The sequence below is a fragment of the Impatiens glandulifera genome, chromosome 6 (assembly GCF_907164915.1).
Source record: "Impatiens glandulifera chromosome 6, dImpGla2.1, whole genome shotgun sequence".
Lineage (NCBI taxonomy): Eukaryota > Viridiplantae > Streptophyta > Magnoliopsida > Ericales > Balsaminaceae > Impatiens > Impatiens glandulifera.
In genome coordinates this window covers 52,145,360-52,168,995 of record NC_061867.1, presented here as the reverse complement: position 1 = coordinate 52,168,995, position 23,636 = coordinate 52,145,360, and the positions used below count along the sequence as shown (strand labels likewise).

General features: G+C 30.7%; 3 protein-coding genes across 3 annotated transcripts; 2 read left to right on the top strand and 1 right to left on the bottom strand.

Moving 5' to 3' along the window:
- Positions 1 to 644: 644 nt before the first annotated feature.
- On the bottom strand, positions 645 to 3,141 carry LOC124941802 (methionine gamma-lyase-like). Its single transcript, XM_047482154.1, has 2 exons — positions 2,347 to 3,141; positions 645 to 1,351 (listed from the first exon to the last, which is right to left on the bottom strand). Exons 1-2 carry the CDS (start codon positions 3,110 to 3,112, stop codon positions 771 to 773), a joined length of 1,347 nt encoding a protein of 448 aa, XP_047338110.1. The 5' UTR covers positions 3,113 to 3,141; the 3' UTR covers positions 645 to 770.
- Positions 3,142 to 11,458: 8,317 nt separating this feature from the next.
- LOC124942601 lies at positions 11,459 to 13,656 on the top strand. The gene is made up of 5 exons (XM_047483133.1): positions 11,459 to 11,639; positions 11,710 to 11,931; positions 12,008 to 12,087; positions 13,132 to 13,207; positions 13,305 to 13,656. The coding sequence occupies exons 1-5, from the start codon at positions 11,529 to 11,531 to the stop codon at positions 13,422 to 13,424; spliced, it is 609 nt and encodes a 202-aa protein (XP_047339089.1). The 5' UTR covers positions 11,459 to 11,528; the 3' UTR covers positions 13,425 to 13,656.
- A 1,061-nt stretch (positions 13,657 to 14,717) lies between these two features.
- Positions 14,718 to 17,184, top strand: LOC124942556 (2-keto-3-deoxy-L-rhamnonate aldolase-like). Its single transcript, XM_047483083.1, has 2 exons — positions 14,718 to 15,469; positions 16,649 to 17,184. Exons 1-2 carry the CDS (start codon positions 14,804 to 14,806, stop codon positions 17,027 to 17,029), a joined length of 1,047 nt encoding a protein of 348 aa, XP_047339039.1. The 5' UTR covers positions 14,718 to 14,803; the 3' UTR covers positions 17,030 to 17,184.
- Positions 17,185 to 23,636: the final 6,452 nt, after the last annotated feature.

The following is a 23,636-nucleotide window of genomic DNA, read 5'->3' as shown; positions in this document are numbered from 1 at the left end:
TATTTTAACATTTTTTAGTTACTACACTAATGCTCAATTGACAAAAATGGTTTACAAAAAAAATAAAATAAATGTCCTTTCTTAAAATATTCTAAATGAAATTGGAAATCATAACTATAGAATATCGTGCTACATTAAATAAACAATAAATAAATCTAGTTAATAACAAAATATATAAATTATTTTAAAATAATTAGGTAAAACCTTAAAAATTCTTGTCAAACAAACTAGTTCTATAGAATTTCTCTTGTTTTTCTTTAAATATTTATTATTCTAATAATTAAATATCTTAATTTTATTGTTTAAAATATTAAAATACTTATACTATACTTTATTAAATTTAAATTTTAAATATTCAATAAAGTTTAAAAAGATTATCCGTAAAAGTTAAATAATCCATATTTTTTTTATCAATCAATATAGTACATAAATAATAGTCTAGTTGGTGAAGTCATAATAATGGAATTCAAGAGAAAATAATTTTACAATGATTCTATTTTTATTAACAATGTTTAGGTTCTAGTCTATTATTACTGATGCTTAAAAATAAGTCATTTAATTTTTCATTGGGTTTCTTGAAAAAAAATATTGTTTTTAGAAAAATAAAAAGTTAATATTTTTTAATTTTTTTTATCCTTTTAAAACAAAAAAAGAAGTTAATTTATTTACATTACCAAACAACATTCATAATTCATTCCATCGTCAAAGCAACAAAACAACAAAGAGAATCTACTTTTACAATGACAAAATTAAAACATAACATTACAAATTCAATTCTTTTTTAGCATGAAACCCGACTCATTCATTTTCGAAAGCGCCTTCTCAAACTGGCTCCACTTCTGTTCAAGAGTCCCACTATACCCAATCGACATTCTCACAAGTCCTGGAGAGATCCCCGCCAATTCCTTCGCCTCAGGGCTCAACTCACTACTCGTGCTACTTCCCGAGCACGACATTAGCGTTTCATGATACCCCAAACTAACAGCCATGAACCCGAACTGAGTCACATTCTGAAGAATGTTCATGAGCTTGTTGGCTCGTTCCTCCGTCTCCATGTCGAGACAGAGTAAACCACCAAAACCATATTCCTTGTTGGATATGGACTTTAGAAGGACATGGTCCGGGTGATCTTCGAGCCCAGGGTAGATAACTTTCAGCCCAAGTTTCTTCATTCGAGTTGAGTAGACCATGGCCCTATTGCAATGTTCTTTAATTCTAAGGCCCAAATGTGGGATTCTTTCAGATAACTCAAATGCTACTTTTGGGTTCATTGTTGGGCCTAGTAGCATTAGAGTACCTTCGTTGAGGTCCATCATGGAGTTTATAAAGCTTGCCGGCCCACATACAGCTCCTATTAATTGAAAACAATAGAATAAATATATATTTTTTAATTAAACAACTCATAGAAAATTAAAATAACCCAAAATCAAACAAACTATTATATTTTTTATTAGGAGGATAAATAAAATTAATATCATCTAAACATAAATAAATAAATAAATAAATAGAGTTTTCAGAAATTAAGATCTGTTGAGGATAATGGATGAAGATTTGTAGACATTTAAAAGCTTATAATAAATAAATATAAAAATTCCAAAAAAATAACAATATTAGTATTTTTTTTAAAAAAAATTAAAGAAAGATAGTACATTCAACAAATTCCGACTCTCCGACTCGACACGAAAATACAATCCGAACCAAACATTAAATAACAATATTAGGGTAATGTATTCTTTAGTTCGAATCAAAATAATGTGAACATGGTTAACCTGGTTAATAATCATATCAAAATCGGTTTTGTGTGATCTAACCCAAATCCGAGAACCCAAACCAAAAACTCAACCTGAATTAACACCCTTTTATATAGATCGATAAAATTATCAATATTTTCGATAATTCACATATAACTATATGATTGATTGTAGCTAGTTAATGTAAAACATCAAAAATATCATCTTTCTAGTATATCCAAAAAAAGCGATACAATATAATAAAGATTATACCATATTCTTTTTTTTTTGTATTAAATGTATAATACTTATAACACGTACCAAAATCTTTTTGGTATATTACTCGTGTATACCGAGATTTCGATATATTTCTATCAAAAATTTTGATATGATATACGATTTTCATAAAAGAACAAAAAAAAATGGATGTGTGGGTTAAGTTTGGCCTCATTAGATATGATCAATTGATCATACACATCATTCCAAAATGCAAATAAAAACAAAATGATGAGATTCCAATACCTTTCACCATTATCATCAAATATCATCTTCAAAGAACCCTAATCAATCAACAATGGCAACAATCAATAAAGAGAGATTATGATTAATCAATTACCTGCAATTATATCAGCAGCACCGCTAACAAATTTGGAAATACTATGAACAACAACATCAGCTCCAAGTCTCGCCGGAGACAACACCATCGGAGCAAAAGTATTATCCACCACCACCATAACTCCTTTATCATGAGCAATCCTAGAAAGCTCCGGTACATTAGCAACAGTCAAAGTCGGATTCGAAACCGATTCAAAATAAAGCACATTCGTCTTCCCTTCCACAATCGAATCACTAACCGCTTCCAAATCTCTCAGATCTACGAACGTAGTCGTAATGTTACAAACGCGAGGTAAGAAATTCGTCAACAGAGTATGCGTTCCTCCATAAAGCGATCTCGAAGCTACTATATGACCACCGCTGGTACAGATTTGAAGTAGAGCCGACGAAATCGCGGACATACCTGAAGCGGTGCAGTATGCGGCTTCAGTTCCTTCGATTGCGGCCATTTGACGGCCGAGATTGAGGACAGTTGGATTGAAATGTCGACTGTAGATGTAGAAATCCCGATCGGCGCCTAATTCGCCGGTGAACATACGACGCATAGTTTCAGGTTCCATTACGGTGAAGGTAGCGGATGCTTCGATTGACATGTTTACGCCGCCGTGTTCGCCGAATTCGTGACGGGAATTTGCTAACGCTGCCGCTGGATCCTCCATTGTTAGTGATGATTTCCTCATGTGGAGATTGTAATCGTCGCGAGTTAAGATGTCGTCGGAAATTGAACGTTTCTTGCCGTGAGAGAAAATCACGTCGGTTTTCTCCATTGCAGGGAATAGATAGAGAAAGAGAAGTTGAAGATGGTGGTGTTAAGATGAAGGAGAGGTTGGTTTATATACACAAATATTTTAAAAAATAATAATAATATAATATTCTTTATCGCGAAATTCAAATTTTTATGTTTTTCGTTAAAATTATAAAAAACGAGATATTGTCGTAATAATTTCAACTTTCGTTATATTATCTACATAATATCACTAATTTAATCTATCAAGGTAGCTAAACGATAAGAGTTGGCCTACGAAACCAAAAATGTCACGGGTTCGATTTCATCTAAAAATGCTTTGAGTTTAAACGATGGTCTTTGACTATAAGTTTTCATGCTAGTTCTCTTTTAATTCTAAAAAAATTATCGAATTTTAGCGGAGTGATGGTTTTGAGTTTAAACGATGGTCTATGGTCGGAGTGATGATTTTGAATTTAAACGATGATTCACGGTTGCAGGATGTCATGCTAGTTTTCTTTTAATTCTAAAAAAATTATCAAATTTGAACAGAATGATGATTTTGATTAACGATATTTTTAAAATTTTGTAGTTATATCAATAATATGATTTTTTAAAATTTATTTATTTATAAATTTTACTTAAATAATAAGTTAATGATGCTTAAAATGTTAAGATAAAACATCATTTTCTATAATTTTAGAGTAAATATGATTTAACTTATATTCATATTCAGCTTATTTGGATAAAGAAAAAGTTGTGTTTTTTATCATAATTTTTTAAGTTAGTTTATTACGCAAAAGTTAAACATAAAAATTATAAATTGAATCAAACGAGCTTTTATTAATAAGAAGTAAAAATTATCATGTTTAAAAGGATATGTCATAAATCTTGATTTACCCATAATAAGTAGTAACCCAATTAGACATAATTTAACAAAAGAAAAATGCAAAAAAATATATTTATTTTATTAAAATTACTATATTTTGTTTGGTATAAATAATTATTAGTATTAATTTTTAGGTTATTATAAAATTGTTTAGAATAATTTATGGTAATTTGGTTTTATTATGATATATATAATAAGATTAAATTATTGTTTAATTAAGGGAGATAAAATGTTTGTAAAGATTAGAACAAAGAATTTGAATTAAACAAATCCATTTTGTATATATCTCTAATTCTCCATATATAGTGGTCCATTTGTTTTTCTTTTTTTGCTAAAATAGTGGTCAATTTTCTTACTTAACTTTAATAAGACAATCACCACATTGATTTAGAAATTTCAAATATTAGATTTTTGCTTAGTATTGACAATCAATTGTGAAGTCTTACCAATTATGAGTTTATAATAGTAATTATATTTATTAATTTTTTTTTTACAAAAGTTGAAAAACAATTAGTCTTTTAGTAAAAAGATAAACATGGAATAGTCTAAAGATCAAGTTCAAAATAAAGAGGATGGAAGTTCTCTCTTTATTCTTGGAAAATTCATACATTTATCATAAAGACTAAAAAGACTACTAAATGTACAAATTAAAGATGGGTTGGAAATTGGAAAATATTAATGAGATTACAAAGCCAAATTGAAACCCACTTCCAATTTGACCCTAAATCTAAACCACATTCATCAACACAAATGAATCGGGTACACGTTTCTCTCCAACCAATTCTTCCATTCAATCTTTTACCAACAATATATTAAATTACCATATTTTAGTAGTCTTGGAAATGAAGAATGTCATAGGGATTGTTTGATTCTATTTTATTTGAGAAAAATATTATATTTTGAGTAATGACAGGGAGTGAGAATTTGATATTATAAATGATGTCGAGAATGATGTGGTAACACATGATTGGACTTGAAAATTTGAATTTATCTCCTCATGTTATATTTAAATTAAATCACGGGTTTTCACATCATTCTTGACATAATTTATGACACCAAATTACCGCCCACTATTATTATTTTTATAGTTGTAACTCTCATCCAAAATATTAATCATACTTATAACCTACCTAAAAATAATCCTTTAAACTTTGTTTGGACTTGTTCGAATTTAAGTTATAGTAATAACCTGATTATTTATGATGATTTTGAGGACATGGTATTTGTTTTTGATAAAAAATTAAAAATATTAATATATAATAATAAAATAAATAATATTTTAATTAATAAATTCAATGTGATGTGATTTAATATTTTTTTCCAAATAAAATTTAACTATTTTAATTTTATCAAGAAATTGAACTATTGTTTTCATTTCTTATCTATACATATTTGACTATCTACTTACAAATAATTTATTATCCAAAGTTATTTGGAACCTTATTCATTCAAGAATCAAATTATAACTAAACTATTGAAATATTTTTATTTTATTTTCTTATAATATTTGAAAATAATAATAAAAATGCTTAATTTAATCATTTAATTACTATTCAAACAAGTTCTAGAACACCCATGCATGAGGAAATGGATTGTCAAAGGGTCATTATCTATCCACCTACTCTTTCCTTATCTAGTTTGGTAAAATGGGTATGCCACTCACGTGAACTTTGTGATTAATACTTTTTTTTTTCTTTTTAATAAAGATAAGATGAAAAAAAATACATAATCAATACATATACCATGAACTTGTTTATTTTTTCTTACACAAATCTTTTTTTCATTTTAAAAGTTAGAGCTTGTTTTAGAATTGGGTTATTTTAGATTTAGATTTTTTATTTATTTAAAATTTATAAAAATAAAATAATAATATTTTAATATATTAATTAATGAAAGAAGTCATTCAATGGTTAAAAAATAAATAAAATATAATAGAAATTTATAATATGATAATAATTTCAACATCAAACTAGCTTTTAGAGTAAAATAAACAATAAACACAATTAAAAAAATACAATATTTGCGAGTTAATTTATGATTCCCGCTAATAAACCTACCAATGACAATGATCTTACACATGACTCTAATATATAAAATTAATATCTTAAAAATAAGTTCAAACTATTATACTCTTATATATATTAATTAATAAATTTAATATATTGAAACATATAATTTGACATATTAAATATTAAATAACTTTTTTAAAAATAAATACTAATATTTTTTTTAACTTGTATATATATTAAATTATTAATTTATAATTAAAAAAATAACTTATGTTAATAAATATTGTGGTTAATGGTTCAAATCTTGATATTGCACCAACATAGGTGTACTAGTAAAGAGAAAACTTTATATATAATTCTAATTTTTTTAAATATTAAATTAAATAATAAGTTATATATATGTTGGCCTAGGTGAGTAACTTAACAAAATATGACTAAATTTTATTTTTTAATTCTTCGATTTCTCTATAGCAATATATGGTATATGATATATAGTATGGTGATGTTCATTATTATGACCTCTTATTATAAAATTTGAATGCCTTATCTACTAAATTCACGAGAAAGAAAGAAAGAAAAGTAAATGAGTACCCTCCAAAGATAAGGGAACTTTGAAGGTGACAAAGAATGCATTATTATTGTGACTTTATCTCATTTGATCTCATGCGCATATTCAATAATTAAAGTATATTCGAGTACCATTAATTCTTTTTTTCTTTTCTTTAAAGGGATAAGTCATGACTCATACTAGGGCCACTACCCATTCTTTGAACATGTGGATAATAAGATAAATAATATATAAAAATAAAAAATGTTTGAAGTTTTTTGTATTCTTGTAAATTTACTACAAAACAATCTTTAGAATAAAAATGAAGAATTGAACACTTATCATCAATAACAAACTTGGACCATTATTGACATGTATCAATGAAACATGTTCTTTGTCGAACTCTCGATGTCTTTGCCAAACATGAACTAAGTTGACATATCGAGTCGGTACCTTTTGTGTAAGCCACATATGCATGTTTATTAATTAGGTGGATCTATGAATTATGGTTCGGTGAGTTTAAAAAAAAATTGAGATGAATTTAAAAAAAATAAATTATAAACACAATTAGATGAACTTAATTAAGTTTTGCCAAATTTTTTGGATTATAAAATTAAATAGTGAATTAAATTGTTTTTTTAAAGAAAAAAAAAGTATGTCACATTTTTAACCAACTACAAGCTTGGGGGAATCCTTGGACGGTCTGACTTAAGTCAAGAAGACTGGTTTACATAGCAAATAGAAAACTCTGCTTGTGGCGCAACAAATTTTGCGCTAGCTAATGTGCTAAATTCCTTGCTTGTTTTCTCGCTAAACACTTTATATATTCATTCTCGACTGCATGCTATCTCCAATAGATCACTTACAACATTCAATTCAATGATCAAGCAAATGAGCAAGATTCAATGTGGTACCATTTTTTTTGTTCCCATTGGATTTACCTTGTTCACAAGTTGACCCATGGCAGCAAGAGAAATGCAATCTTGTGCTATACTCAGGTGATTTTTTTATATCGAGCACACGAACTCAGTTCATGTTTTTTTTTTTCCGAATTGTTCTGAACTCACTCCTAACATGGATCCACTCCTGCATGTTTATAAGCCTTGCAAGACTTGGGTTGTGTCATCCCATTGCATGGATGGGCCATGTTTAAACAAATAATGTGTAGGGTACTAGGACACGATTAAATTGTTTTTTTGTATAAAAGGATCAAATTATTTTATTAATGTTTATTTTAGCAAACTTAGTAAAGTTATCATGAAAAAGAGCCATAAAAAAAGACTTACACAAATCAAGTCAAGCTATAAGTAAAAAAATACAATATTATTATGAGTTTAATTTCTTCATAATTCAAATTAATTATGATTACCATCACCCAATTTGTCCTTTAGGTACAATATGTGGAAGCAAATTTTTTTATAATGAAGTAACAATGATAACACTCCAAACAAAAAAAAATTCTCCTATTTTATTTGATGAGAGTTTATATCAAATTGTTTGTGGGGTTGTTTGATAATATATATAGTTGAGTTTTGTTTATAGTTTAAGTTGTGGGAAAACAAAGTGTCATTTTAGGTCGAGTCTTATTTTTCTATCTCTTGTTTTTTTTAATTAGAGATGGATGATTATTAATATTGTATGACTTTAATTTTTTACTACAATTTCCATTTCTCTAAATGAATTTTGATTTATCCACTGAAATTTATTTTTGACCTCTTTTGTCAAATGATAATTTGTTCGGTGTTGTGTTGGGTACCTGAAGAAATCAAACTGAATGAATTCGGTTCGGGTATTTAGTTTGATTTTCGGTTCCAGGTAATTTCTCGGTCGGAACAAATCGGTTTCGGTTTGATAGGTTTTGAGTGCCAGAAAGAAATTCATATAATTAAAATGACTTTTTTAGATCTTACTGTTACGTTTCTATTTCTATGGCAGAAAAAACTGAAAATAAGAGAATAAAAATATTAAAATTTTGTTCATTTGATTCAAATTAAGTTTAAAACTAAAAATATATTAGCAAGTTAAAATTAGTTAAATAAGTCAAAAATAAATAGTTGTAAAAAATTGGGTCAAGTTCGAGTCTGGGTACCTATTGGTTCCGAATCGATATTACAGATCATTTAAATATATATTTTGTAAATTAGGTTCGATTCAGGTCCTCCGAAACTCCTCGATTTTTTCAAGAGAAACAAAGAACGTAAGAAAATGCTTGTATTCACTAGGATAAAAACGGGCCTTAACGTCTATTTAGAAAATGATTGAAATTAGTTGAGTTTTAACTTCTTGGTTGATTCGATAGAAATAGAAAAGATTTTTCATTGACTACTTTTGTCTTTCATGCCAATTTATCTGATTCCTTTCCTGCCTGCTTCCCTCCAATATTATCATGAATGGATTTCAATTATTATTGTTTTTGGAATACATTTCCCTCTTAGAAACGTGACTAAATATTTTTTTTGTTGTTGGATAATGAATTATACAATACAATGATGCTATACTCTTCCATCCTGTATGTCTTAAATCAAGTCATCTTGCTTGAAATATGTAGGTGTAAAAAAGGGACATTATTGTAGGTGTAAAAAAGGGACATTATTGGGAATTTGGGCAATAATGTCGCCTGTTATAGTGTTTGTTGGCATCTGAAATGTTCCCGACATTTTTGAGTAAATACGTTCGTTCTTCCAGACTTTATAGGATTTTCTTACTAGTTAGTGTGCATATAGGGCCGGCCCAGGGGCAAGCCCGAAAAGTCCATGGGCTAGGGCAGACCCACCCCTAGGCAGCCCAATTCTTATTTAAAAAAAAATTACTGTGATATTTTTTACATTTTTTACCATTTTAAATAGTAACTTTTTTAACTTTTCTTTTTCTTTTCAAGTATGACCATCACAATCTAATTATTTTATATTATTCTTTCCTAATTTCTTAATTTAATATATATTTTTTAAAATTTTATAAACTACTTAAATTAATATATATTCTTATAAATTATATAAACTTCTTATACTTATAAATTCTACATAATATACTATAACTTTATTAAATTTTTTCTAATTTTTGAATTAGTTCTCAAATTTTCTAAGGTTGTTTTTTTAATCATCTTTTAATTTATATACTTAAATATTTTATTATAACTATATTGATTTTTTGAATTAGGTATTTAGTAAATTAGTAATTAATATGTTATTGTTAATCCTTAATGCTTATGATAGATTTTAGTTATTTAGTATAATCCAAGGAAATTAGAAATTTAGTTTTAAAATACTTCATCCCCGTTACTTAGAAACTAGTAATTAATATAATAGTTATTAGATTATAAGTTTATAAATTAGGATTTAAAATTATGTTATATATAAATAATGTCATAACATGTTTGTTGAATTACTATTTGTTAATTTTTATAAAAAATTAATTATTTTAATATATGTATTTTTTGAGTTATGACGAAGAATATAAATCAAAATAGAGTGAGGTTTCGTCCATTTCAAAAACAAACTTCTAGATCTTATAATAAAAGAATCAAACGACGAAATGATGCATGACAAAATCATTGGTGCGCTCGATTTCTAAATTATTCAATACAAAAAATTAAAGTTCTATTCCTTGGAGTTCGAGTCTTAGAGATGAAGACATAAGTGATAGAGAAAATGACACTATTAGAAATAAAAAAAATAAGTGATGAAGAAAATATTGTCATTAGAGATGAATGTGATAATGAAGAAGATGATACTTTTCAATATGAGATTTTGAACCACCTACAAAGGATAATATTAGAGATCAATGTATCAATGAAAAAATGAGTATGAAGGTATTAATGAAGAAAATGAAAAAGAAAAAAATGTATTGATGGAGGAAGAGGAAGAGGAAGAGGAAGAGGAAGAGGAAGAGGAAGAGGAAGAGGAAGAGGAAGATATTAACGAGGATTATGAAGATAAATGTGTTATTAAAGATGTGAACTACGATCCGGGAATGTGAGAAAGTATTTACGACAAAATGAAGATAATGTTAGTTGTTCGAGGTCCAATTAAGATCATAAATGAAAATGATGTATTTCCAAACGAAAGTGTTCGAGGTACACACTTTTCATCTTCTCTTTATTTAAAACAAAAATTTTGTATTTATAAATTAAAAAATGTGGGTCTAAGGCAGCCCAACATTGTGGGTCGGCACTGTGTGCATATTTGTATCGAATTCTTTCTTTAATGATTTTGAAATAGAGACTTAGCATTGTGTCCTCCGTGCTCATTCACAAACGTGCTAAGTCTGCCATGGACACACCAGGATCTGTCCTCGAGAAATGAGACTGAAACTGGTTTTTGCATGTCCTCCCAAATGATAATCGAGCCATGTGGGTTGAGACACTCTCTCCCAAGAACAAGATAAATGAAGGTATTTTATACTATACCCCATGAATCTTTGATTGGGCTCCTAGATGAATGTGACTCAACTCCTAGATGAATATGACTCAAATTAGAGCTGAGCCCATAAGATAACAAAAAATGAAGCCCATATTCATCACTAGAATTGAGTTCAAGCTTTTCTAGCCCTTCTCATCCATGGACTCCAAACCTATATGAAGGAGTGTCATTCTTTTAATAAATTTCTACCTCTATATCTCGGAGATGTTTGAATTTTTTAATATTTGGTCAATTCATTGTAATAGAGGCGGAGTTGTAGGGGAATGTAATACAAGAAAAAATATCAATTTATACTTAAATAATAGGTCCGCATATAAATATTTTGAGAATAATTTAAGTTGTTGATTAGAAAAATTATAAATTGAGAGCTAAATTTAGATACATACAAATTTAATATATATATATATATATATATATAAAAAAAAAATCCCAAATAAAATGATAACATTTTTTTATAAGTGAAAATTCAATAATATAAATAATTTATTTATTTATACTTTTAAAATCTTTACAGCCAAAATCTTCTAGTCTGCTTCGCCGCCGGCGAAGAAATTTACAAGCTTTTCCGGTAACGCAGCTTCAGCTCCGATCAAGCTATGCACTCTTTCACTATCCTCTCTCAACCCTCGACCGCTTCTCTAAATCCTTCTCTAACCTCAAATCTCAGACCTTTCTATCCATGTCTTCGAAAACAAAATCCAACCCTGGTAATCCCTCTCAGAATACTCAAATACGTGATTTCGCTTCTTCTTTTTCACCTTGAACGTTTGTTTGTAGTTTTCTCGCCGGAAAATGGCTAGAATAGGACTATGCAGGGCAGAACTGTCACTTGACGCGCCATTTGCGGCGGCGATATGTGGCTGCATTCTCAATTCGTTCGTTTTCCCGATCGTTCCATCTATTGAAGAGGAGGAGGAAGATCAATCATTGATTGATTCAACTGACACTAGGTTTGCTGCTATGGGGATCATTAGTCTCATCCCTTACTTTAACTGGATGGTGAGTGTTTTCTTCTCGTTTTAAGTATGTTAGGGTTTCCTTATTCTGTATTTTTTGTTTGTTTACTTTTCTGTAGAGTTGGGTGTTTGCGTGGTTGGATACTGGGAAAATTCGATATGCGGTTTATGCTCTTGTTTATCTTGCTCCTTATTTAAGGTTTGATTTCAGAACTTCTGTAATGAATTTGTTTTTTTTTTATCTTAAATGATCGAATTTCAATTGAGATTGAGATTCAAGTTGCTCAAGATGTGATGAGTAACTAGAATCAGATAGAAGAAGAGATAAGAATACCCATTTGATTCAATAGGGAGAAATGAATCTTAATTGAAGATGGATAAACCCTGCAGGCTGCAATTCATCTTCTTTTATTATCTAATTCGATTATCTGGTTTCATTTCATTGTATTTCCTGATTTGTGTTCTTTGGTCTAGCTACTAGCTCACAATCAATCTTCATCCTTCAATCAAATCGAATCTAACTTGGTTTCAGTTTAGCTTATATATTAATCTTGACAATCAAGCGAGTTCTCGCGTCTAGCTGCTAGATTATCTTCGTATGTCTGCTAGTCCCCACCCAAATTGGTCATTTGTTGTACTTTCTCCTGCGTTTCCAAGTTATTGTCTGGGTGATCATCCAAAAGAGTCTGGTTTATAGGCTTACCATGATTACATTGATTCATTGGTGGTTTGTTATTGTGGTAGCCTCCCCTGGGGATTAGTCGAGGTATGAAAGCTAGCCTGAACATCCTGGTTAATTTTTCATATTTTGTATGTGATTATGGGAAAACCTCCTGCTAATCTTCATTTTGAATCACTTTTGCATCTGAATTAGAATTAGAATATGGTTGTGAAACTGCCTATGAATGATGCAAGTTTAGGAAGCAAAATGAACTTTTATCCTAAATGTGGTTGGCTAGGATTTACCAGGAATCGTGCAATCTCCAATCTTCGATGCTCCAAGTCTCCAACTGTTCCATTACCATGAAAATTGTTGAGTTTGCTGATCTTTTCAAGGAATTTTCTCATAGCCCAGTATCTGAATTTGGCTTTGGTCGAGACTATGTTTAAGATACAATGTGTTTCCAAACATAATCTTACGGATTCACACCCAGATGAGAAAACATGATGAAATGCGTTTTTACATTTGCAGAATCCTGAAGATTGATTTAATTTCATATATTTTTTTGTGATGGGTTATTAGGTCAAACTTGTCTATATCACCTGAAGATAGCTGGTTGCCTATTGCTAGTATTATCTTGTGCATCATCCACATCCAGGTGAAGATGAAGAAGAACCCTTCAATTCAATTTTCTTGATGGGTTGTTTATGTTATATCATTATATGACCATGGTTGGTTAATTTTCCCTATTGCAGCTTGAAACAAGCATTAAAAATGGGGACATTCAAGGTTTTCAATTCTTTGGTAAGTCTGCAAAACATTTTTCATCATTCAATCTGCATAATCATGAAGATGATGAAGATACAAAGAACTAGAATGAGTGAATGCAACTAAGAACAAATATTTTCTTTATGTTTTTGTCACAATAGTAAAAAATGCTTTAGTCATAGACTATTCATGTTCAACCTTACATATATATGTTTCTTAATTTTCAAATCTTTATATTATTATAAAGATTGTGTTACTAGTATTATGTATTTAAATGTTAAAAACTTTGTATTTTTATCATATATAGACTTTTCATATATTGGACAAAATTCTTTTATATAAATATATATATATTTATTTCTTATTGTTTTTTTCATTGTTTTTTTTTGGAAAATGTTTATTTCATTGTTTATATTACTATTAATATTTTGTTATTAGAAATGTATATTTGAATGTTAAAACTTGTATTAATATAGTTATTTTATTTTATTAAAACATTTATTCTTAACTGTAAATTAAATAGTGTTTTAAATATTACTATTTCACTTTATTATGTCATTACTAACTTTAATTGATTTGCTGGCTAATTTTTCGAATCTCGACTATAACGATTTTGAGAATATTTGGCTTGTCCATTTGCAATAATGTTCGTTCGTTTAGAGGCTCGTAAAAATGTTCGTTTCCTTAATGTGACTGAAACCTTCCTCTAAGTTCTAAATGAGCAGAGCTCGAGCAAATCGTGATCCCAATAAAAGAATTCGGATCTGCGTCCCATTCCTCCCAGAGAGGAAAGAGAAAATTGAATATTAAAATAAAATGTCATATATATATATAATTTTTTAGGGTTTAAAATTTAAGGTTGAGGGTTTATGTCATATATATAATTTTTATTTGTCTCATTTATCAAAACGACATCGTTTTGATCTTTGAGACAGCAAGTGAGACAGTCTCTTGGGAGCAAGTGAGATAGTCTCTTGGGAGCAAGTGAGATAGTCTCTTGAGACAGGAGATCCTCACTCCAACAAAATACATACGAGCTAATTTCGAATTCTAATATAAATCCTCAAATCGAACTCTAGTCCCTAGGCGTAACATCGAATTCTAATATAAATATTCAAATCGAACTCTAGTCCCGATGCCTGACTTGTTTACCGCTCTAGTTTAAATTGATTATTTTAATAATCTTTTTCAATGTTTGTAATAAATTTTCTTTAAAATTTTATTATTATTATTATTATTATTATTATTATTAAAAAAGTTTTATGACAATTTTAATTCATTAGATAGCATATAAGAGTTTTAGGTAAGAAGAGATTAATAACTAATTAAAACAAAAAAAACAAATTCACTAGATCTACAAATTACTTTTATTCTATAACAAATAAAATATAATTTCAATTCTCCCCAAAACAAAAAATTATATCTTTTCCATCAAGAAATAGATCCACTTCTTCTTCTTCCTTCTTCCATCCAATCCATCCCATCCATGATTTCACCAACAATGTCAATCTCCAAACTAAACTCTCTCTCCCCATCCTCATCTCTCTCCACCCTAAAAAACCAATCTTTCTTCCACCCCCCATCATCATCTCCTTCAATCGCCCATTTCCCAAACCCTAAACCCCCAATTCTCAAAACCCTAAATCAAATCACCCCAATCCGATCCTCCTCCTCTTCCACAACCCCAATCGGTTCAGAAGAAACCTACCCATCTCCAAAATCTCTCAAAACCCGTCTCAAAAACGGCGAAACACTATACGGACTCTTCCTCCTTTCATTCTCCCCAACAATCGCCGAAATCGCCGGTCTCGCCGGCTACGATTATGTCGTCGTCGATATGGAACACGGCCACGGAGGAGTTTCCGATGCACTCCATTGTTTACACGCACTTGCCGCTGCCGGAACTGCTGCTATTATCCGATTGCCGGAAAGTTGTCCGACTTGGACTAAGAAAGCTCTTGATTTGGGTCCTCAAGGGATTATGTTTCCTGTGATTGATAACCCTAAATTGGCGAGAAAAGCTGTTTCTTATTGTAGATTTCCACCTAAAGGAATTAGAGGATCTGCTCATACGATTGTTCGTGCTTCTGATTATGGGATTGATGCTGGTTATCTTAATAATTATGAAGATGATCTTCTTGTTATGTGCCAGGTATTTTTACATTCATGGTTATTATATATTAATTTAGTTATGTTTTTATATTTATGGGTTTATAATTGATATAAATTATTTATAAATTAATATATGTTTAATTAAAATTTTAATGAATGTTTAAATTTATTAGGTTTGGATATAGGGTATTGAGAATAAATTGATACAAATAATTGATCTTTTTATCTTGTTGGATATCAAACAATTTACTAATGTTCAATTTCGAGGTTGGTTTCGGTTTATTAGTTTGTTAGAAATGGTTTGGTCGGTTAGAAAATTGGTTAGTTTGGTCGGTTTTCTAAATTGGTTGGTTTGGTCGGTTTTCTAAATTGGTTAGTTTGGTCGGTTTTCTAAATTGGTTGGTTTGGTCGGTTAGAAAATTGGTTGGTTTGGTTCGTTTTGTCGGTTAGAAAATTGATTGGTTTGGTCGGTTTTCTAAATTGGTTGGTTTGGTCGGTTAGAAAATTGGTTGGTTTGGTCGGTTTTCTAAATTTGTCGGTTTGGTTGGTTTGGTCGGTTTTTTAAATTGGTTGGATTAGTCGGTTAATCCGTATATTCAGTGCTAAAAATTTATCAAGAAAATTTTATCATTAAGAAAAATATTATAGGCATTAGTCATAAATTATAACTAAATAATATATATTTAAAATTTAATCATGGTCGGGGGATTTAGCTGATCGCCGACACTAAACCGTCAAACCCAGCAGTTTCATAAATTGTCGGTAATGGGGTTGGGTTGGGTTCATGAGATCATATCAAATAGGTCAATTTCTTTCTAACCCGACACAAAAACACAACCCCAAACACAAATAAAAAAACAGGTTAAGTTAGGGTAATGTAAAAAAATCAGGTTGACCTTAAATGACCGGTGTACACTCAAATCTGCTTAAGTAAGACTTTGTGTTTATCTGAAATATAGAAAAAAAGTATAAATTACCAATGAACAGGTCAATTTCAAATCTAGGTTAATATCGCTAACCCTGAACCGATCTAGGTTAATATCGCTAATCCTGAACCTATCTAGGTTAATATCGCAAATCCTGAACCTATCTAGGTTAATATCGCTAACCCACTAACCTACCAACCCGAACCCGATAATAATAATTAAGGAAACGAGAATAAGAAAGATTGAATTGAACTAAATCTGATGTACATATAATTATGTTTGTCCGGCGGCAGGTGGAATCGGAGGAGGGTGCGTCAAAGATAGAAGACATAGCAGCGGTGGAGGGTGTAGATTGTATTCAAATGGGTCCGTTGGATTTGAGCGCGAGCATGGGTTATTTATGGGATCCAGGACATAAGAAGGTGAAGGAGGTTTTGAGAAAGGCAGAGAAGGCGGTGCTCGGCGGTGGAAAAGCGTTTTTGGGCGGATTCGCAATGCCTCACGATCGCCCCGAAGCTATTAAGGCAAGAGGCTATCATATGGTTTCTGGTGCTACCGATTTGGGCATGTTCAGGGCCGCAGCCGTTGAAGATGTCAACAGGTTTAAGATCACTTTGAAGGACAATGGCAAGAATGGTGATGATGATGATGATAAAAAATATTGGAGTGAATAGATAAATGCTGCTGATGATGACAGTTTTGGTATCCTTTCCTTGTATTTGCGGAATCATGTTTTTCTTTTTGAATCTAGAATTTAGATAGTCGGTTGTCAAGAACTCCTACTTCAATTCTTCTTAATTTTTAATAATGAGCTTGTATCAAACATGAATTCAGATTTAATTCGAGTGTAGAGTCCTAGGCTAGAAATTCTCAGTCGGGTGCGAAATTCTTCGGTCGGGTGTAGTGGAGGGTTTGATTTTCTCGGTCGGAAATTGAACACAGGTTGAACCCCCGGTCGAACGTCAAGAATTTCAAAATGTAGTTTTGATGATTTCGACTGGGGCTCTAATCCTTTGATCCAAACGCATGAGGAGCTTCGTCTAGTCCCAATGATCACTTATAACATCATCCCAATATATATTCGATAGATATGTGTTTCATTCAAATCAAACCGTTTTGAAGTAAAAAGTATGCTTTTGATTTTTAAGGTCTGATTAAGTGTTAGGAGTTTGTCAATAGTTTTCTTATACCTCATGGGATCGAATGAAACAAAAACATAACACTGACTTTGTTTTAACCAATTCAAACTAAGTTTTAGTTTTTGATCAAAGATGATCGGGACTACTTGGAATTGGTCTGAATATGCTCTTAAAAGCCTTAGAAACATGTTGGAAATGTTTTAGGTTGCTTCCCAAGAACAGGAACCCGATTTGAAAAATTTTCAAAATCAAATTTGAGTACTTTTGATTTGGATTGATTGATTCAAATTAAATTTGACAGAAAACTTATAAATGATCTTAGGATCGTTCTCTAAAAAATATATTGAACACTTAGGCAATATATAATCTGGTCGAACTAAAATGTAAAAAATTCAATTTAAACTTGTAAATTGAATTACAACATGAATGAAAATTTATTATGAGTTGGAGAACACTCATAACTCTTTCAGAAATTTTATAAATGTCAAAATCCAAACTTTACAGCCTTATACAAAGTTTAAAATTTTTAAAGAAAATCTTAAAATTTTTATTGGCGAATTGTGTATGAGATTAATTGAGGGCTTGAGATTATGACCATTGTCTTCGGTTTCCCAGAGGGAGCTATTTATAACCTCATAAGGTCGATTGATCGACCAAGTGGATTGAATTTCAGTCAAAACGCCATTAATGGCTTTTGTCTATTCTTCATCCAATTTGATCGTTCAAGGATGATGAAGGTTATGATCGTAGGTGAAATAATCACCGTGGTAGGGTGATCATTTCACCTTTCGAATCAACCGTTTTGGTTGAGTATCGACCGAGTTCCACTTTTAAAAAATCAAACGTTTCGACCGATCAACATGGTTGTTCGTCGCGAGAAAGAAGAGAAACCAGAGTAGAAACAACGTTGTTTCAGGCTGAAATGCAAACACATTGGCATTCTGTTAGTGCTCTGTTATGTCTGGCGTTCCGTCAGCGTTTGGGCTAACGACATTGAGGCGCACGTTAGTTGATCTATTGCTGCGCATAAGTTCTTCTCATCCGTTGCAGCGGGCTATGCGGTCCTCTATTGTTCGTTGGATGAATCGTGAACGCTCATCCGATGGCTATAGAGTCTCCTGTACTGAATTCTTCCAATTTTGGCTGTAGCAGATTATGCTTTATTTTTAGCCTTACGACTTGTTTGAAATTATTTTTTCTTTTATCCCTTTAGCTTTATTTTTAACCTAAGAAATACACAAAATATTTCAAATAAACATAATATTTATTTTGCCTATTTATTTTATTTTATTTGGTATATTTTTGGAGTTTTATAAATAATTTATTTGGGATAAAATGAATACAATATTTATCTTAAATTATTATTATTTTTTTAACCCTTAAAATTAATTTAAAATAAAATGAATACAACATTTATCTCAAATTATTTTATTTATTTTTTTGCCATTATTTTAACTAATTAGGGTTAAATTACTACAATAATTACTTCAATTAATTGTTTAATCATATTTTGGCCTTAATTTTAATTATTTTTATTTTATTTTATTTAAAATAATTATCTTAAAATTTATAAATTTGGTAGGTAAAATTTTAGTGTTTATAGTGAGGTTACAAATTAAATGTCAGTTTAAATTTATTGTTAGTTACTAAGAGATAAGAGACGTGTAAAAGTGTGATTGAGATTTGTGGTTGGTTTGCCGAGTGATAAGAGGCCAATAAAAAATGATCATGAGGTCGCAATATTATAGGTCGATTGAGATTGATGGTTGGTTTGCCGAGGGATAAGAGGTTAGTAAAAAATGATAAAGGTTGGTTGGGGATTGGTGGTGAAAGTGAGGGTAAAAGAAATTGGTAATGTTAGAGATGGTTGATTATAAGTTAAAGTGTAAGGTCATAGATGAGAGGTCAACTTTTAGGGTGAATAAATGCGAATGAGATTAATGGTTAACCGAAGTGAGGATAAGAAGGCCGGGTTATATATTGTAAAATATATTAAGAGATGAGTTGTTTGATAAAGTGAAAGTAAGGTCTCGAGATGAGAGGACAATTGTGAATTGGTGAATAAATGTGGAACGAGATGGTTAATTAGTCAAAATGAAAGCAAGCTAACGAGATGAGAGGTCAATACTCGATTGTGGTGGATAAATATGGAATGAGATGTATGGTTAGCCAAAGTAAGGATATAAGAATGTCAGGTTGTATATTATAAAATATGTGAGAAGATGAGTTGTTTGACAAAGTGAAAATAAGGTCACGAGATGAGAGGTCAACTGTGATTAATGGATAATTGTGGAATTAGATAGTTTTTCGAAGTGAAAGTAATGTAAAAAGATGAGAGGTGAGATTGAAATTGGTAGATAAATGTGGAATGAGATAGTTGGTTAGTCAAAATTCTTTGAGGTCACGAGATGAGAGGTTAATTGAGCATTGATAGACTAAAGTGAGGGTAAAAAATATATTCGTAATGCTTGAGATTTTTTATTTGACTAAAATGAAAGTGTGAGATTAGAGGTCCATTGGAAAATCAACAAAATGTTTTGTATACGTATATAAATGCATACTTGACCATAGATTTTTTTAAATTCGGTATTTGGTGATACTCGAGAAAGGGCTTTCACACTATATCATCCGTACCTGTTAAAAAAGAGTCTCTACTTTATAAAATCTTGTCTTTTGAAAAATTGATTTTATTTTTTTAACCAATTATTTTTCCAATCGTAAACATGCACATATTTTTCTTGTATTTAAAAATGTAGAATAATATTTAAATGTTGATATTTGTGATTGATGTCGATGATTGTTGAGGAAAATACCTGCAAAATACCAGCTTAAAACATTATGATTTAAAAATAAATCCCAAATAGGCCTTTCTCAAAATATTTTTTTGTGAAATATTCTATAAAATATTTTAAAATTGTTTTTTATTTTTTGGATTTTTAGAAAATGTTTGAGTCTTCAATTTTTTTTGAATTTTAAAATCCCAACCAAATAGGCCCTAGGATTGGTCCTCTCGGTTAAGGGTGCCGACCCTCAGTCTTTGGCTAAAACCCTTCTATCATGGACCAAGACCTCTTGGTCGGGTGTGGGGAGCCCTCGATCGAGGAGCGGGTACTCTCGGTCCTGGGCTAGGTGCTCTTGGTCAAGGTGTGGGGAGCTCTCGGTCATAGGCTAAGAATCTCCAATCTGGTGTAGGGAGTTCTTAATCCTAGGCTAGGAATCCTTGGTCGGGTGTGAGATTCCTCAGTCGAGATGCGGGGAGCTCTTGGTCCTAGGCTAAGAATCATCGGTCGAGTGTAGGAGAGCTCTCGGTCTAGAAATTCTTAGTCTGGTACGAGATTCCTCGGTTGGGTGCAGGGGAGTGTTTGATTTTCTCGGTCGGAAATTGAACATAGGTTTAACCATCGGTCGGACTTCAAAAACATCAAATTGCAGGTTTAATGATTTCGACTAGGGCTCTAATCCTTTGATCCAATGGCATGGGGATCTTTGTCTAGTCCTAATGATCACTTATAACATCATCCTAATATATCATTCGATAAAGATGATATTCCATTCAAATCAAACCGTTTAAAAAGTAAAATACATGCTTTGGATTTTTAAGGTCTAACTAAGTGTAAAGAGTTTGTCAATAGCTTCCTTATACTTCATGAGATTGAATGAAACAAAAACATGAATACTGGCTATTCGTTTTAACCAATTCAAAACTGAAATTTTCATTTTTTTATAAAAGTTTTAGTTATTGATCAAACATGATCGAGACTACTTGGAATTGGTCTAGATATTCTCTTAACAGCCTTAAAAACATGTTGGATATTCTCAAGAACATAAACCTGATTTTGAAAATTTTCAAAATCAAATTTGGTTAATTTTGATTTGGATAAATTGATTCAAATTAAATTTGACAGAAAGTTTATAAATGATCTTAGGATTGTTCTAAAATAAAAAATCAAACAATTATGCAGTATATAAAACTGGTCGAACTGAAATGTAAAAAAATTCAATTTGAACTTGTAAATTGAATTACAATATGATTGGAAACTCATTGTGAGTAGGAGAATACTCATGAACTCTTTCAGAATCTCTATGAATGCCTAGATTTAATATTTACAACCTTATACAAAGTTTCAAAATTTTCAAGAAAATCTTGAAAGTTTTAATGGCGGACTTTGTATGAGATTGATTGAGGGCTTGGGATTGTGATCCTTGTCTTCAGTTTGGCTAGAGGGAGCTAGCCTCACAAGGTCAATTGATCGACCAAGTGTATTGAATTTCATTCAAAACGCCATTAATGACTTTTGTTTGTTCTTCATCCAACTTCATCGTTCAGGCGATGATGAAGGTTATGATCATAGGTGAAATGATCACCGTGGTATGGTGATCATTTTAGATTTCGAATAAGTCGTTTTGGTTGAGTATCAATCGAGTTCCACTTTTGAAAATCAAAAGTTTCGATCGATCATCATGGTTTTTTGTCGCGAGGAAGAAGACAAACCAGAGCAGAAACAATGTCGTTTCGGACTGAAATGCGAACGCATGGGCATTCCGTTCACATTTTATCAACGCTTCCTTGCGTCTGGTCGTTCCGTCAACGTTTGGGCTAACGACGTTGAGGCGCGCGTTAGTTGATCTATTGATGCGCAAAAGTGCTTCTCCTCCGTTGCAGCGGGCTGCGCGGTCCTCTATTGTTCGTTGGATGAATCATGAGCGCTCATCCAATGGTTGTAGAGTCTACTGCACCGAATTCTTCCAATTTTGACTACAACAGATTACGCCTTGTTTGAAATTGATTTTTCTTTCAACTCATTATCTTTATTTTTAACCCAAGAAATACATAAAATATTTTAAATAGACATAATATTTATTTTGCCTATTTCTTTTTATTTTTATTTTTATATATTTTTAGGGTCTTATAAATAATTTATTAAGGATAAAATGGATACAACATTTATCCTAAATTATTTATTTTTATTTTCTTTTAACCCCTTAAAATTAATTTGAGATAAAATAAATACAACATTTATCTCAAATTATTTTATTTATTTTTTTCCCATTATTTTAACTAATTGGGGTTAAATTACTACAATAATTATTCCAATTAATTGTTTAATCATATTTTGGCCTTAATTTTAATTATTTTTATTTTATTTATTCAAAATAGTTATCTTAAAATTTATAAATTGGGTAGGTAAAATTTTTAGTGCTTATAGTGAGGTTACGAGTTAAAGGTGAGTTGAGATTAATTGTTAGTTTACAAAGAGATAAGAGACGTGTGAAAGTGTGATGGAGATTAGTAGTTGGTTTTCCGAGTGATAAGAGACCAATAACAAATGATCGTGATGTCACAATATTAAAGGTTAGAGATGATTAATTAGACTTAAGTGAAAATTTAAGGTAATAGAGGTCGATTTTTAGGGTGGATAAACGTGAATGAGATTGATGGTTAACCGAAATGAGGATAAGAAGGTCGAGTTGTATATTGTAAATATATTAGTAGATGAGTTGTTTAATGAAGTGAAAGTAAGGTATCGAGATGAGAGATCAATTGTGAATTAGTGAATAAATGTGGAACAAGGTGATTAATTAATCAAAGTAAAAGTAAGTTAAGAAGATGAGAGATCGATTGTGGTGGATAAATGTGGAATAAGATGTATGGTTAGCCGAAGTGAGGATATAAGAATGTCAGGTTGTATATTATAAAATATGTGAGAAGATTGTTTCACAAAGTGAAAATAAGGTCTCGAGATGAGAGGTCGATTGTGATTGGTGGATAAATATGGAATGAGATGATTTTTGATTAGTCAAAGTGGAAGTAAGGTAAAGAGATGAGAGGTTCGATGAAAATTAGTAGATAAATGTGGAATGAGATGGTTGGTCAGTCGAAATACTTTAAGGTCACGGGATGAGAGGTTGATTAAGCATTGATGGGCTAAAGTGAGGGTAAAAAAGATATTGGTAATGTTTGAGATTTTTGATTTGACTAAAGTGAAAGTATAAGATTACGAGATTAGAGGTCCATTAGGAAATAATATGTGAGGAGATATGTGAGTCCGTTGAACCAGAATCCCTTACTATCTAACATACTTAGAGATATCAAATTCTTAGTAATAAGTGGAACATGTCTGACCTCATTCAGTGTACAAAA